This window comes from Syngnathus floridae, chromosome 3, assembly GCF_059516105.1.
Source record: "Syngnathus floridae isolate MCC-2025c chromosome 3, RoL_Sflo_1.0, whole genome shotgun sequence".
Lineage (NCBI taxonomy): Eukaryota > Metazoa > Chordata > Actinopteri > Syngnathiformes > Syngnathidae > Syngnathus > Syngnathus floridae.
In genome coordinates this window covers 9,519,631-9,536,485 of record NC_142415.1, presented here as the reverse complement: position 1 = coordinate 9,536,485, position 16,855 = coordinate 9,519,631, and the positions used below count along the sequence as shown (strand labels likewise).

General features: G+C 38.3%; 1 protein-coding gene and 1 pseudogene across 3 annotated transcripts in view; one reads left to right on the top strand and one right to left on the bottom strand.

Moving 5' to 3' along the window:
- The first annotated feature begins 37 nt into the window (after positions 1 to 37).
- Positions 38 to 750, top strand: LOC148400389 (uncharacterized; annotated as a pseudogene). The gene is made up of 2 exons (XR_015857484.1): positions 38 to 532; positions 605 to 750. The product of XR_015857484.1 is annotated as an uncharacterized LOC148400389 (transcript).
- Positions 751 to 2,843: 2,093 nt separating this feature from the next.
- Positions 2,844 to 16,855, bottom strand: part of kcnq1.1 (potassium voltage-gated channel, KQT-like subfamily, member 1.1) — a 19,963-nt gene continuing 5,951 nt past the window's right edge. The window contains exons 6-17 of one of the 2 annotated variants that reach the window (XM_088371520.1): positions 14,238 to 14,360; positions 13,606 to 13,716; positions 13,282 to 13,377; positions 13,033 to 13,146; positions 12,233 to 12,326; positions 10,478 to 10,504; positions 9,277 to 9,403; positions 5,865 to 5,940; positions 5,369 to 5,463; positions 5,214 to 5,260; positions 5,054 to 5,115; positions 2,844 to 4,763 (exon numbers count right to left, since the gene is read on the bottom strand). In XM_088371520.1, coding sequence (XP_088227646.1) covers positions 4,575 to 4,763; positions 5,054 to 5,115; positions 5,214 to 5,260; positions 5,369 to 5,463; positions 5,865 to 5,940; positions 9,277 to 9,403; positions 10,478 to 10,504; positions 12,233 to 12,326; positions 13,033 to 13,146; positions 13,282 to 13,377; positions 13,606 to 13,716; positions 14,238 to 14,360 — 1,161 coding nt within the window. In that variant the 3' untranslated portion in view covers positions 2,844 to 4,574. The remainder of the gene's footprint in view (positions 4,764 to 5,053; positions 5,116 to 5,213; positions 5,261 to 5,368; positions 5,464 to 5,864; positions 5,941 to 9,276; positions 9,404 to 10,477; positions 10,505 to 12,232; positions 12,327 to 13,032; positions 13,147 to 13,281; positions 13,378 to 13,605; positions 13,717 to 14,237; positions 14,361 to 16,855) is intronic. The other variant, XM_088371521.1, reaches the window with a different exon arrangement.

The window sequence follows — 16,855 nt, the reverse complement described above, 5'->3', positions numbered from 1 at the left end:
CTATACGTTGCAGCAGCCAATAAGCACTCTAGTTTTACTCTTTGGTCAACTGACCTTAACTGAAGATCAAAGTGTCAAAAGAGATAAATATCCACACGATGCATGAACTCGTCATAAGTACTGCAAAGGGAAGAAAAGCAACATAAAGGATTACGCGGAGGAAAATGGACTGCAGCGTGCGTCGATGTCTCTTTGGCCCGGTGGATCACGAGCGGCTACACCAAGATCTGAAGATGAATCACCATGAATTATTTCTGGAAGCCTGCCGGCGATGGAACTTTGACTTCCAGACCGACGCTCCGCTTCCTGGGATGTTTGAGTGGGAGAAAATTTCCGGTGGCTGCACCGCCACGTTTTACCAAACCCAGCACGAGTGCAGTGCTCCCGTCTTGGCCGCCGATGACCAAGACATGGAGGGAGGGCTGGAGCGACCAGGAGAACCGACCCGGCTTCTCCAACTATCCCGGCGAAGTAACGCCTGTCCGGGGGAAGAGGACTCGCCCAAAGTCCAAAGAAAATGCACAAATCACAGGTAGGAAACGCTAACTGACACAAGCATAACAAGTAATGAGGCTGTGGAATAATTGTCACCGTTTCTTTGCAGACCTTGCTGGAAAGAGGAGGACGTCTGCAGAAGGCAAACCCACAAAGTTTTACTAGCTTTGTGCAAATCAATAAGATGATCGTATCACACTTCTGGTGGAAGGTCAATAAACATGAGTGCTTCTATAACTGACCAGATAGGGAACCAGATGTTATTTCCTGTATTTTCTTTTTTGTTCAATTTCCTCACATTTCTTCCACTTTATTTTGTGTTCTTTTTTTTTAAATTTAATGTGTGCATTTTTCTTTTTGTGGTGAGCTTTAAAAGCATTTAAACATTTTGTTCGTTGACATGATTTGTATAAAATATTGATATTTTTAACTTGATGCAATTATTGTACAGTTTTGTTGCCTACTGAGGTGCAGAGCAAGTGAAGTAGCAGATGCTTTTAAATTTAATAAACTGTTGCATCTAAAAATTAATATCAGTGTCTCATTGATGGAATGCTCTACTTGAGTATAAATAAGTGTAATATAGATGTTTGCACACACAAAATATATAAAGAATACTGTCTACATTTCCCTCAACTAACTGTATAATTAATATTGATTATAAAACTTTTAATAACCAATTTTTTTTTTTTTGGTAAAACATACAAATGACTCAGTTTCCAGCATAACATTGTACTATATCAATATCATACCCATCATGCATTCTGTTACAATATTGGTGCACCATTTTCCCCTCAATGTACATTCTGTCTACTGTCCCACAAGAAAATTTATTAGATCCGCAGTACTTGCACTTAAACAGGGGGATGTAAACTTTTGATATCGACCATAAAACAACTTGGTGAGCCTGTTGGACTGTTTATTAACTGGAAGCAAAATAGTATAAGACCATTTGTTGAGGCTGAATTGTCCATAATTTGTTATTTTATAATGATTTTATTCATCATTTAATATTTCACTGGAGTACATTTTTTGACTACTGTACCCACCTCTGCTTCTGCTTCCAAGGATATTTGGCCAGCTTGATGGTGAAACTTGATGGATGATTGCAGTGTGTATGATTGAACATTGACAATAAAATACTTTTTAATCAGAAACACTTAAAGAATCATATGAAAGCGGCAACTTTCAAATTAGCCCATTGCAAGGCCAAGTCCCATTTGTACGAGCACACTCCAAGGGCTGGGTTTTCAGCAGTGGAGAATCCAAAAGGCCATCTGGCCCGAGAGCAGGACAATGACCACAAAGCAGAGTGTGCCACCTCTTTCACCTGCAAATCAGGTTTTGTTGCTCCTCAAACCCCCAAGATGGTCTTTCCTTAACTTTACTTTCTCCCCCTTCTCCACCTTTCACATATATTATCACAGACTTGTGCCGGGACATTTTTAAATGTTTGTACTTCATGTCACCGTTCCCGCGGGAGATTATTCTTATCTATGTTTCAGTAATAAAGAAATCAAAAGTCTATTTGCGCCATGTAGCTGTTTCAATTGTAATGATGGCAAATATGAAGTTATATAAGCTAGTGGATTCGCTGAGATTGAGTATACAATATATTTGATACACAGTCAGTAGGTTCCATATGGGTCCCAAAGGTTTCCAGCCTCCCACTCACCTCCTTAATTAAATCCACTTAGATATGTATGATACTCTGCAACCTGTGCAGTTTATCACCAGCGAATAACGCTTTCCTCAACAGTTCTGAGGTGTTTTGATGAAACTGCCATGTTGTGTTGTGTAAACATTTATCCTGAAGCATTTGTTCGAATTAAATGCCTTAAGTGAACATTGCATGTTCATTGGAGTATGATCCTAATTATGACAAGTAGCAAACATATTTTAAATACATTTTGTTGCTGCTGACAGTCATCCGTTAAATTGTTTCCATTAAATAGATTCTTTTTATGAGCCCTTATGATGGATTTCCTGTTTGAGATACCCAAAATGGCATCAATTACCAAGTTTGCAACCCCATTTTCTCTCTCTACTCATCACCCTGTCCAGTCACACTCAGCACACTTTATGTGGGTGTGGCCCATTGTTTCAGTCACCCGAGGCAGATGGTTGCTCACATTGGGCCTTCTCTCCACATGACCACTTGTGTAAAGGAATCTCTGGACACCCCATGAATGACTTGTGAAGAGAAGGTCACCATCTGCTGCCCAAAGGTCTCTTGTCTAAAGACTAGGGTGTTCTGCATGCTTTAGTTATTTGCACACTCCCTCTTAAGGCCACCACTTGATTATCATCTTAAAACATGATCACAAAAAGCACAATTGTGGACGGAATCCTCTCACACAAGCTGTGAAGCTACCTAACATTTTAATACTGTACAAGCTAAAACCCGGAAACAGGTGACAAACGACAATTGGAATCATCAGCAACAAAAGCGAGTGATCAAGTCATCAGTGTTTCCGCAACCTGTAATGATCCCAGTTGCCCATGCAGCTGAAGCTGTGCAGTAAATGCTGCTAGGCAACAAGACCAGCATCACTTTTTGTCACGTTTGTCATATTGCATGCCACAGACGAGAGAGACTTGATGTACCATAAAGCAAGTTGGTATTTAATATCTTGGAGACTAGGATCAAATCTCCAATGTCTTGTAGTGCCCGAGCAAAATGCCAGAGTGGAAATTCTATGTGAATAAAGATGTACTGTATTATAAACACGCAGGGACATTCAATCCTATGAATCAGATAAATACAAAAGCTGCACTATCACCATTTCTGATCAGACATTCTTGTCATTGTCAGTGAGATAATAATACTGACAATTCACACTCAAGCTGTTACAACTTCTTTTTCTTTTTACTGCACCTAATGGTACCCCAATGGTTTGAGCTCCTTCAAAGGAAAATGAATGTGCGTTTGGAGCAGATTTGATTTTACGCAGTCCCAAAGCTTATCTGAACAGAAATGTTATTCTTTTCTGTGAAAAGATCAAACCCATGGTGGACAGAAAAGTAATGGTGTGACAATGTCATGTTAGTGCCTGAAGCTCAAGGTGCTCTTCTGTTCCTGCAAGTGCTAAATCACATTACTCTGATGTCGTGCCAATGACGCTTACATATAGAGAACGCATGTTTGCTTAGTATCGAGGGATTCCTAGGTGATGCTTTCATGATGTTAAAATACCTGGTTATTTTTCCAGATTGTTTTAATTAGCTTTTCAGCTAAGCAACAGTATTTCTCAGAATATATGCCAAATTTATTAGGGAATACAGTTTGTAGTTGAAGAATATTCAATATGCTTAAATATTGTAGTGTATCATACTGAGTGGAGTTTTTAATCTTTTGTCTTTCTCCTCTCGTGGCTTAATAAAGACACCTAATCATTACATACACTATCGTTCAAAAGTTTGGGGTCATTTAGAAAAGTCCTCATCGCTAGTTTTTCAACGCAGATAACATTAAACCAGTTAGGAATACACTTTATACATTGTTAATGTGGTAAATGACTATTCTAGTGGCAAACGTCTGTTTTTTAATGCAATATCTACATGGGTGTATAAAGGCCCATTTCTAGCAACCAGTCCTCCAGTTTTCTAATGTTTCATTGTATTTGCTAATTGTGTTAGAAGGCTAATGGATGGTTAGAAAACCTTTGAAAACCCTTGTGCAATTATGTTAGTGTTCATGGAAAACACTGAATTGCCTGGGTAATCATACTTTTGGAGTCATTTAGTTTAGCTTGTGACAAGGGTTGTGGCTTACTTTAGACTCATCGTCAGTTGCAGTTCCAATTATTCCACAGGCCTAGAGCGCCCACTTGCTGTTTAGTGTGAAAATAACATGTGAAATGATATAATGTGTTAATAATTTCACATAAATCGCTCCTGAGTATAAATCGCACCCCCGGCCAAACTATGAAAAAAAAAAAAACTGCGCCTAGTATATATCCGTGCATACACAGCAAAAGCCAAAGTAATATTTGACCCATGAGTTACAAAACATAGATCTGTGGTTCTGAATATGAGATAATATTTGATATATGATTTACAGAACATAGATCGATACGTCAGTCGCTGTCCTGCAATTTTGATGACACGTGCTCATAGCTTGGCAGACCATCGTGGCTAGGGTTGATATTGCTGCTGGGGCCAGACTGTGGTCCACCCTCCCGTTCGCCCCCATTGACATCTCTCCGGGCCGGCAGAATATTGAGAGAGTTTGCAATGTGGTTCAGCATATGATCCATGTGTGTGATCTATGAGAAATGAATGCAATGTATGAATTTTGAATGAATCATGGTTAGGGAATACAACATTTTTACACCGAAGGCTCCTGTACATCTAGAACTGCGAGAGTGGATATGTGGTAAGCACTGTGTGGAATTTGTTTCTCCTCTTGCTTGCATGTTTTAGAAAATCTTAATTAGCCAGGTACATATAGTGAGTATCAGTGGTTATTTGTGTGCCCTATATTTAAAAAAAAAAAAAATCAATTGTCCAAGTCAAAGAAGTCAACATTATGCCAAAATAAATGATAAACTCTTACCTTGTCCTCCATCCTGCTGAGTCGGGCGCCAATGGAGTTGTTTCCCTTCTCTTTGGTTCGATCTGAAAACGAGAACAGCATTTCAAGAAAATGGATATACTATAGGTGATCCTGCTCCAACAGTTAATGCATTCAATACAGCAGTTCAATAATGAATTACCTGCTCCAGTCTGGAAAGAAGTTGTCTTCCCTAAAGACTGGTCTAGTCTGGAGGTATGAAATATAATGAGACATTCAACAATTTCTAATATATCACGTGTGGATGAGATCATTGTGGGTTCCCATTTATTAAGGTTGTCAGAGTGACACATTTACCTTCTCTGTATTTCCTTTATCCGCACCATTAGATTGAGATGACCATGGGTGTATTGCTCAATCACATCTCGGACTTCATATGGTTTACGAGCTTGCTATTAGGATAAAGAAAATTGTCAGAGCTGTTTTATCTGACTTTTACAAATAATATAATTGACTGCACAACACAGAGTTCATTAATGTACTGTAATATGTAATTCTGTGTCAATAGTTATATTTACAAAACAAGAGTTTTTTTTTATATTGAATCAATCAATGGTCATATTTACAACACAAAGGTTTTTTGGTATTGAATCACACTCCATCACACTAAGTATGCAATGCATTTTTGCAACCTCAAATTTAATGTCATTAAACAATTTGCTTTGTATTCTAGTACACCACTGCAACTTTGAATATATAATCAAATGTATTCCTCTCTCAAAGTGCTCATGTAAATCTTCTTTTTTGAATATACAAACAATTTCCTACGTGCAGGTGTTCTTCCTGTACTGACCTGGAACTTGCTCTTCGCCACAAAAAAGCGCATTTTCTGGATCACACGGATAGCTTGTCTATGGGACTTGGTTAGTCTGTTAAAAAAGAAAGCTTGTTCATATCGGAGGGAAAAAAAAACAATCAACTAGCTATATATTATTTATTAATGAAAATAAGTCGTCGTAAAAATGTGTTTTATTAATGTAAAAAAAAAAAAAATCATCAAACTTTAAGTTATCCTAGTTCCCACTTTTTCCAATAGAAAATGTTGTCATTTAAAGCGGCACATTAGACATGAATGTGGTGATGGACAATTAAGGACAATAAAAAAAATACATTTAAAAAAAATCCTGGTTTAAAAATAAAGAAACAGCAACTCAAGGTAGAGTGAAATATTTCAGATTTAGCTGCTGTAAATAGAGAGCAACATGATTTTCCACCAGAGCCTCATTACACTGGAAAAACAAATGAATGGTTAAGTGGGAATAAGAGCATTGTGTATTTTATAATGGGGAGCACTTTTGGCTTCATCTGGAACTGCAGTCAACTGCCAAGCTAGAAATAGGATTAGGTCATGAATACGGTGCTTTGTATAATTGCACAATGTAAAAATAATGATGTTGAACACTGCATTGGAATAATATTTCAAAATTATCTATCTACTATCTAGCATGCACAGAGAATTTAAGCCCAATTCAATTGAGGCTTTACAAGAACAATAAGAACAATTTGCAGATACAGTAAATGTGTGTTCTTAGGAACTGAATAATAAAGCTGTAAGCATATTTATATCAGTCATTTTTTTCTTTTGAAAAATTCACAAAAGGTTTTTGTTTCGGTATAATCATGTTAACTAAGATATATGAGTGATTCCAGTAAAGAACAATTCCTCCAAAATTTCTATTCAAGAAATTTGATGAAGGGGATGCATTCACTAGACCTTGGTAGAGAAACTTAAGGCATTTTACACATTGTTTTTATCATGAAACATTGATGAAATTTGCGTAATTTAGTGTTCAATTTAATTTTTTTGTTTTATTTGTACTCTATGACAGCTGCTTGTTGTTAAGTTTAGAACATTGATGGATAGTTTTATAAATTGGAGTTTGCACAGCAGTGATCTTTGCCACCAACACTGCTGCAAGCAATTGCAGCTCTGCATCATTACCCCACAATTTAGAAAGGAAGTCCCATGGGTCCAAATCTCTAGACCTCATTTGTTTCAATTAATGATAGATCCTTACATTATAGTGCAGTTACTTAACAGTTATTTCCTTTGATTAGCTGCTCTGGAGCTTTCTTGTTCAAGTGCTTGAGCCACCTCACAAAAGTGCCACATTCCCTAATAAGCAGTTATTTCACAGCAATGCTTTTAGGATGACTACATCATATATGTTAATTGGAGGCACAAATGCATTACCATTTCATCCCATTAGGAACACACGCAGAATGAAAGGCGATAAAATGTACGGCGGGGTCCGACATCAACAGCGGCTTGCTTGCCTGAGTAAGATAGCAATATGGACAAAAAGCCAGTTTAAATAAATACACGAGTCTGGACCTGGATCTATACTTTTCCATTTTCACAGCCAGATAACTAGTACTTATTGCTTTTTATGAAAAAGAAAGTGCGGCTTTTTGAGAGACTGCCTTCTCCTTCATTCACTGACTGTACACGGCACGCTAGGCACATCACTCGCATGCGTTTGCGTGACAGAGACAGCACGCTTCACCAGTTCATCCAAAGGTACATAATTAATTTTAAATATAATAAAGTATTCCAAAACAGGTGTACTGTCCATCCATTTTCTAGACCGCTTGTCCCCACGGGGGTCGCGGCTGTGCCGGAACCTATCCCAGCAGTCATCGGGCAGTAGGCGGGGAGGGGGGGGTATACTGTATAAATTGTATTTGGATGGCTTGGGGGCCAGCAGGCTGGTTGTGTCTCATTATCTTAAAGCGCAAAAAGTTTTTATTTGTTTTATTTTTTTTATGTGTGAAAGCTCATGCGCATTTTGACTTGCTACTACCTCTACACGAGCGATTAAAATTTTGACTCATTACAAAAGCAGCATGGACCACTATGCAAGAGTTCAGTCTGGTTCAGCCAGTAGACTTAAGGTAGACATTTTGCAGCGACACCAGTGTATCAACATTTAAAATATGGTCGCATGATGTGTTTATAAAAACTGACATACATCAAGAAGAATGATGGGCGTGAAAGTTTGTTGTTATTCAGCTCAACTACAACAGTCCATCTGATCACTTACAGTATGTCACAATACGTCAGGGGTGTCCAAACTCGGCCCTGGAGGGCCGCTGTCCTGCCTGTTTTATATGCTACCCTGTTTCAACACACCTGATTGAAATGATCAGGATGGTTAGCAAGCTTCTTCAGAGCTTGCTCATAAGAGCTGAGCAGCACTTAAGCACTGGAGCTGAACATGATTGCAATGTATAACATGGGCTTTGATCTTCTTTTCGGAAAGTTTTCCAGTATTAGTGATTGGGATGTCAAATATTAAATGAGATTTTGTTCTGCCCGAAAAAAAAAAAAAAACTAACATAGAAGTCATTATCTTAAGGCAGGGGTCAGCATCTCCAGTCTTCAAGGGCTCCTATTCACAATGTTTTAGATGCACCCCTCGTTTTAAAATGATCAGCTTGTCATCAAGCTCTGTACAAGCACAAGGATCCTGATCATTTCAGGGGTGTTGTAGGAGGGACACATCTAAAACACTGCAGACAGGTACTCTGTAAAGAATCGTATTTTCGCAGTTTTTTCCCTAGTCTGGCTCGGGTGCGATTTATACACTGGAGCGACTTATGTGTGAAATTATTCACACATTATTATATAATTTCACATGTTATTTTCACACTAAATAGCAGGAGGGCGCTCTAGGCCTGCGGTGATAATTGTCTTGATAAGTGACACAGAGGATGAAGATTTCATTGGATTTTGTGATTTGGAGTGACACGGATGGTTTGGTAAACTTGTTAGCATGTTATTTATGCTATAGTTTTTTGAATAACTCTTAATATGTTATGATAACATAGCAGGCACGTTCTAAGTTTGTTGTTTGTGTCATGTGACGTTAGCATACCGTACAATTATTCAGTCTGTTGTTGCCTTGATTCTATTTTTATTTTAAATTGCCTTTCAAGATGACATGTCTGTTTTTGGTGTTGGATTTCATCAAATAAATTTCCCCCAAAAATGCGACTTCTACTCCAGTGCAACTTATATATGTCTTTTCCTTCTTTATTATGCATTTCATGGCTGGTGCGACTTGTACACCGGAGCGACTTATAGGCCGGAAAATACGGTACAACAAAATATGAATTAAAAATGAGCTCACATCGACCTTTAAAACACTAATTTCCACATTCTCACATGGAAATAACCGCAGTGTGACCAAGACTAAACTCACTGAGATATGGAGGTAGCCGCAGTCAGTGCACAGTCTCGCTCCAGCTCCTGATCCAGGTTGTCTGCTGAACTGCATTTTATCTTAAGGCCAGTGGAAGGATCAACATCCAAAAAGCCAAGATTTTTCTCTACAAATGAAAAGCACACACACTATGTTGTAAACTGGACTTTCCAACTTGTGAATGCCAGCTAAGCAGGGGATACAGCATAGTCATTATATAGCTCTTTTATTTGTTCAATTTCTGATTCACGATAAATGAGATGTTTAACATCAAAACCGACCTTTGAGAAGTACATTGCTCTAATGGAATTGGCAAATGAGGATTGTCACACAAAAAAGAACTCTGTAGCGATGATTATAATAATAGCTGTTTTTTTCCATTTTGTAAGGCTGAAAACAGTGTCATCATCTTTAATTGTCAAATCGATTTTCTAGGAATTTCGAGCGAGTAGCACACTAGGCAGGTACCTTTCATCTGGGGCTGTATGCTCTCTGCTACTATTAGGACAGCGTATATCTTTTCAAGCAGACAAGATTAAGATAATTCTGCAACTACTATGCCTGCAACTCAACTGAATGTCAAATTTAAACTGGAAAAAATGAATCATCTATTACTTTTGCTGTACAAAAGTATAAAAGTAACAATGAGTGCAGGAGCCTCTGTGGGATTTCCTTTTGGTTTTGGATGTGAATGTTCAAACCAAGAATATGAATTTCAGTCAATAATTTCTTCTTGTGTTGTATAGATCACAGGTTTGATAAATATTTAAGAATAAACTCATAATATATAGATATCGGTATGCTGGTTGGCCAGTTCCTGAAACACTGCCAATGTGGCCTTAAGAAAATTAAGAAATGCTCAGTGAGCGAGTGCCATGTAACTGTTTGTGCAAGTGTGTGGGATGTATGTGAAACAGGAAAAAAAAAATCTGAAGACGTGACTCGACTGAGAATGGTGTGAAAAATCCAAATCTTACAAATATACTGTGAATTGCATCACTGTATTTAAGTTTCAAATCTTTATAAAGACAATAATTATTATTATTTGTTCAAATTAAAGTGATAACAATGTGACTATGACAAGGATATGTAGTATCATGCCGTAACAGTTTCTCCCCATGTGGTAGTTGTGGTTGCCAAGTGAGCGTTAAAAACAATAAAAGTGACGTGACGTGAGACCTGGATACAAACAGAAGCTTACCACCTCCTCCCACAGAAAGATATGACGCTAAACCATGGAGACAAAGATGAAGACAAAGGAGAAAAATATAGTTGAGAAGAAATTAATCATCAAAAATGTCAATAGACCTGGAAGCAGCAAAAAGCCACAAAAATAACAAAATATATCACACAAAAGTTGGGCTAAGATCTCTCCAAAAAGTTATCATTTTTGTCGCAACGGGATTTTCTGGTTCTAAAGCTGATTCAGTCCAAAAATGATTGCTTAAATAGCCCAGTTAATGGGCACTATCATAAACATAACACCAGCATAGTTAGATTTTTTCCTGGGGCACTTTTCATTTTCGCACCAGGTCCGTCAGCAAATGTACTATTCTGTCTACTGCCTATTCAGCTTACCCTCACAAGGGCCACAGGCAACTTTGGGTGAGAGGTGGAGTAAAACCTGGACTGGTTGTGAACCAATCACAGGGCACATAGAGCAATATAACCATTGATTTAATTCAGTCTTCAATGAACCTAACATGCATGTTGTTTGAAAATAAGGAAGCAGGCAGGGTACCCGCAGAAAACCACACGCAAGCATCGAGAGAACATAAAAACTGCACACAGGGACAATGGAACCTGGACTCGAAACCACAACCTCAAACCTGTCAGGTGCATGTGCAAAACCACTCACCCACGGCAAGTGCACAAGAGCGACTCATTAGAGATTGTCAGTGCATGGCAACTGCTGGTTCTAAAACACAATGATGGATACACAATGAGCTGCTGTCCTGTATTATGTGAACTCGAGGCAAACCAGAAGATTGGACTTGTTGAGCAATAAAAGCGTTCCAGCTTTGTGTTGTATGGATTGTACTCAGAAGAGCATTCAGAATGTATTATGCCCTTCTGATATTGTTCAGTATGTCTTTTCTTCTTTGAAACAGTCCCTTTTCAAGGCTTGAGGCCTTGATTGTATTACTTTTTATGCACAGCATTTCAACATAGAATAAAATGTTAAGAAGAAATGGATGACACTCTGTAAACTATAAACAATAAGAAACATGCAGCTGAGGAAATGAATGCATACGTCCAATAAAAATATAGACAGACGGTGAAAAGCCTGATCTCATCCACCACATCGTTTTCAGGTTGGGGTTCCATTTCACATTTTGTTTTTCTATGTGGAATTTGCATGCTCTCCCTAAACTTGCTATCTTTGGGTATACATTATAAAACAATGTATGTTAGTTTAACTGACGCTCTAAATGTGACGTCTGTCTATATGTGCCCTGTGGTTAGTTGGTGAGCAGTTCAGGGTGTACCCAAAGCCAGCACTTCAGCAACCCAAAATGTGGATAACCGGAAAAGAAAATGAATAGATTGAAGGATGAATTGAGTTTGTGGGTATTAAGGTTTGACTTAAGTCCAGAGTTGTGAGCAAGACATACTACGCCTAGTGATAAAGCATTCCCATGTCCAAATGACAAAATTGGGTTAAATGATTTACTTGTAACTTACTTCTTATAATTACATCAGTGCAGTATATCTTGTGTAGAGTTTTGCAAGTTCAATTATACAAACTCATTTTTGGTGTGCTTGACCATGTGTAATGTTGAGAATACGTCCCTGATTTCCTCAGATTCCCCAAACCATAATACATTTTTACTTTCAGACTACTAAATGTGCAGTTTCCACCCCAATGGAAAAGTTATTTAGGTTAACGATAGATCATTAAAGAAACTTTTTGTTTACACTCGACTACAGATATTCTGGGAGCATATGTTTGTACCTGTGTCCACTGTTTTGCATACATCAGAGCTCAAAATGTTGTCCTTCTGACTGCTCGGAATTGTGAGAAAATTTGGGGAAGCGTCTTTCTTCTCCTGGCAATGAAACACAATCATCTCAGCCCAACAAAATGTCCTTGGTAAATAAGCATAGTATTGAAGATGTGCATGCAAAACACCCATAGGTGACCCACTCCAGAGTGGTGGACATTCTAATAGATTCTGCAATTCATTCAACTGTTTAAAATGTTCAGATAACAAAGGAAAAAGTCCAACATTTGACTAATCCCACTTTCCAGCCACTTGTTCAACAGAAAATGTGACACTTTGTGATACAAAAATACATCTTATATTAATAGGTTTTTGGATAATACAGTGACACAGTGGTTAGCACATCGGGGAAGTTTGCATTTCCCCAATTTCCCATGGATTTTCAATTATGCACTTGGGCTACGTCCCACAATTCCCAACCCTATATATTTAAGACTCTAAATTGTCTATATGTGAGCGTGATTGGCTATTGTTTATCAGTGCCCTGCAATTGGCAAACTTACTGCTAGAAATGCGCACCAAGCCCCAACATTGGTCGTGCAGAAACCAAAAAGGCCATATCAAGTCGTCGTTTCCTCCATACACCCAAATCACCACCAAATTATTCATATTAGCTACCAGTCATTCAATTTTGGTTGAGTCTAAACTAATCTTCAACATCTTCAAAGACAATTGGGCTGGTAAAACCATGAACCCTTGTCAAAGAAGAATTTATTGATGTTAAAGAAGAATTTATTAAAACAATACCAACCAGTTTCTTAGGCGTTGTGGTCGAGAGTGAGTTGAGGGTTTGTGATCTCTTTCTGAAAAACATCTTATATGTGGCTGAATCTGAATTTCCCAATGCAAAACATCTCCATGATGACTGAGGAGGACAAACATTTGAGATATGATAACAGGAACCCATTTAATGTACAGTGCCAGTTGTGCAAGGAAGAGCCACAGTCACACCATGTAACTACAAATGATACTGGCTTGTTCATATTTTACGGCTGAATACCTGGATCACACAAGCAGCAGCGGGGATTTGTCTGTTAAAATGTTTCCGTCTTTGCTTCTGCTGCACCTCCAGCGCAAAGCCTGAGCCTAAAATTCCCTGTGAAGAAAATCAAAGCTTGTTAAAGTCCAACAGCACACTGGTGGGCTGCAGCGTTGCCCAAAATAGCTCAGCCATGGCCAAAAATATTTGTTTAACAAATAAGTAGCTCATCACAAAGGTAGATAAAGTTAATTGACTTGAATATAATCATTTTTCAAAAATAGGAATGAACTCCAGACCTAATAAACAAGACATTCGAGTGTTGCAGTGCCTGCTTCCACTTACTGCAGGAAGTGCAAAGAAGGATATGGCAAAGACAGAGAAACACGATGCAATCATCTTCCCAATCCACGTCTGAGGAATGAGGTCTCCGTAGCCAACGGTCGTCACTGTTACCTGGAATTGTTTCAGTTTTGTCAATCATATGATTAACAAAACAACTTAACTGAGCTCCAACTGCTAGCTTGGTCAGACTCTAAAAAATGGACCACATTTTTTTTTTTGCAACAATTTTAAACTGTACAACTACTACGTGATCATGATGTAAAAATCTCTAACACAGTCGTGTCAAACATTGGCCCGCGGGTCAAATCTGCCCGAGTGTATTTATATTTGGCCCGTGAAGACAAACTGTGACTTTGTGTAAATACTAAAATTACAAATTGTCTTCACTTTTAAAAATAGAGATGTTTCTAGCAATTTTTATTTCCAGTCATCTTTTTAAAATTTTGATCACTTCTTACTATTTCAAAACAACTTATTCAAAAGTTTGTTGTGTAGCCTATACTGTATATAATATGAGACGTTCATGTATTTATTTGGGTTGACAGTCATAATTGCCTTCCGAAGGAAGCTATGACTACGATGCGGCCCGTGAGAAAAATGAGTTTGACACCCCTGCTCTAACATATTCTTACCACTCCCCACCACAGAGCATCAGCGTATGTATGAAACGTGTCAGCTTCTTTTTCTGCCAGGTAGACAAAGTACGAGGCGAAGATCAGGCACAGAAAGCCAATGTAGAGTGTTGTGATCAGCTCCTGAAATATACATTCACACAAAAAGGCAAGTATTATTTGAAAAGCAAAAATGAAATTTAGCATTCAGTTATCGTCTTCGTGATCAGCAAAAAACTTTACACTTATGTTTATTTCATCTAAATAGAAATTCCTTCATGGACAAAACACCAATCTGGGTTTTAAACATATTTGGCAGGACACTTTAAAATATTTTCTTCAAAACGGGGAAGAAGGATGTTCCAGTCATGTGGAGTGCATTATGCACCACATTATACACACTAGTGTGGTTAACAATTGAAAGCTTATTGACTTATTCATTGTCAAGGAAAGAAACATAGCACCCAGTGGAGTAGCTTTAGCGTTCATCTGGCAATTCTTTTTTCTGACAAATAATGCAACTACAATGCAATATAAGCTATAATATGTAATACAATATGTAACTTAATACAAGTAATGTGAGCTATAGCGATTTCATAACATTTTGTGAACAAGATTAAGATCATTATGAAATACGCAATACAAGATACGCAATACAATTCTTACTACTCTATGAGCTTAATAATGATGGCATTTTTAGTGTGCTAGATCAGAAATGGAAGTAGTCATATAGTTAAAACGTAAAAGAAAAATCACCAAGTAAGTGGAGCTCTTTATAATCAAATACATAGAAGGGTTTTGTCGAGGTTTGTATGATTGGCTGACAAGGTCCAACAAAGATTGGGCCATTCTCCCTAATTGCACTTTTAGCAATTAAAAAAAACCCACTTCAAAGTAATGCTATTTTTGGTTTCATATACTGTCTTAAAATTTCACAAGCATTGAGAGTTCTGCTCTTACGGAGTTGGAACCAAATCAGGAAATGTTACCACATGTTTTTACAGCCTGCCACAAAGGAGCAGAGGCAGGTCATTGCATAATGTCTTTTTTTCTTCCTGGCAAAGGTTGTGATGTTAGTAAAGAGTAGGAAGCCTCCACCATCTCTAGTAGACCATTGGCATAAAATCTAGTAATCCCTTAAAATTCAACTCTTTAATCTTTAATCTCCAGATATCTTTTATTGCATCCCTACATGTCTTCCTGGAGTCATTTCCAAACGTTTAGTTGAACTGGCGACTACATTTAGGAGGCAGTACTTCCCATCTGCTCCTGAGCCAGTGAGGAGCAACGGTGCAAAATGTGTTTACAAGCCAGATGCATGCGAATGCTATTTAGTGTATATTTAAATTAGGTTATACAATTAGGACTGGATAGTGATTAGAGTTAATGAAACTGAACTGAATTTGAATTTGAACCCCCCAGATGTTACAACAGAAGGGTGTTTGGCTAACTATTACTATAAAAACAAAACACAAATTGAGGATACACTGCAGCATGTCCACATAATAAAATTCAGTCTGTCTTCTGGTACTTATTGTGTGCTGGGGATGTGCAGCTATGGAAAACTAGTAAACTCTACCACTAGTGTGCTATTAGAGGAACGGCACAAAACGTGCATGTTCGAGAAATTCTCAATCACTCTTAAACTGGGTCAGTGTGACTATACAAGACTTTTACCTGAGGTGACATGTCCTTACAGAGTGGAATTAATGGCACAATGTGCAACAAATCAAAAGCAAGCACTGGATGGTCATAATATTGGATGCTACCTTGAATGACCACATCGGTCAAATTGACAGGGGGTGTCATATTTCACAATCGGTTTAATTTGCTACAATTTCAATTTTTTTTTGGTCTTGCTCAATTATTTATCTGTTTTTTATGCTTTGTCTTGGCAAAAATTACAACTATGGAGGCTTTAGCCTAACTTCTGAGACTTGAGGAAAAATCTTATGCAGGAGAGTTTTGTCTCTTGGCCGTTGGACACATTGTCATGTAGCTTTGAGAGTGACTCAAAAGTGATATCACAAGTGTTTGCTCGCAAAGAAAAAAAAACTCCCAAAAAACAAGTGCATCAAATTGCACACTTGGCAACATTCCATCAAAGGGAGGTGACCTATGCTTCTACATTAATGAAGATTGGTGTACTGATGTCACAGTGTTGTCACTTTTCATAAACTGCCGGCCGTTTTATTCACCACGGGAGTTCTCCTCGATCGTAATGGCGGCTGTTTACATTCCACCACACGCACGTGCGATCGAAGCCACACAGCTGCTGGCTGACCAGGTAACAGACCTGCAGGACCAGGAAACGTGCAAGTCACATCTCTGCAGACCCTTCTCACCCAGGTCACAGTCTGTTCAAAGTACTCCTCTCCGGACGGCGTTAGAGCGCTGTACGCCAAAACCAGCAGACACAGCTTTTTCCCCCAGGTTGTCGCTCTGATGAACTCACACCACTCATCGAGACTCAGAGACATCACTGTGCAATAACATCCTGCTCTCGCTTCTTAAATGTTGTTAGTTACCTGAATGTTGTCAGTCACTTAAATGTTGTTCAGAGGCTGAGAGTCAAATTCCCTGTTTGGCATGCATAAACTTGGTCAATAAAGCTGATTCTGATGATTTTCAAGGTATGA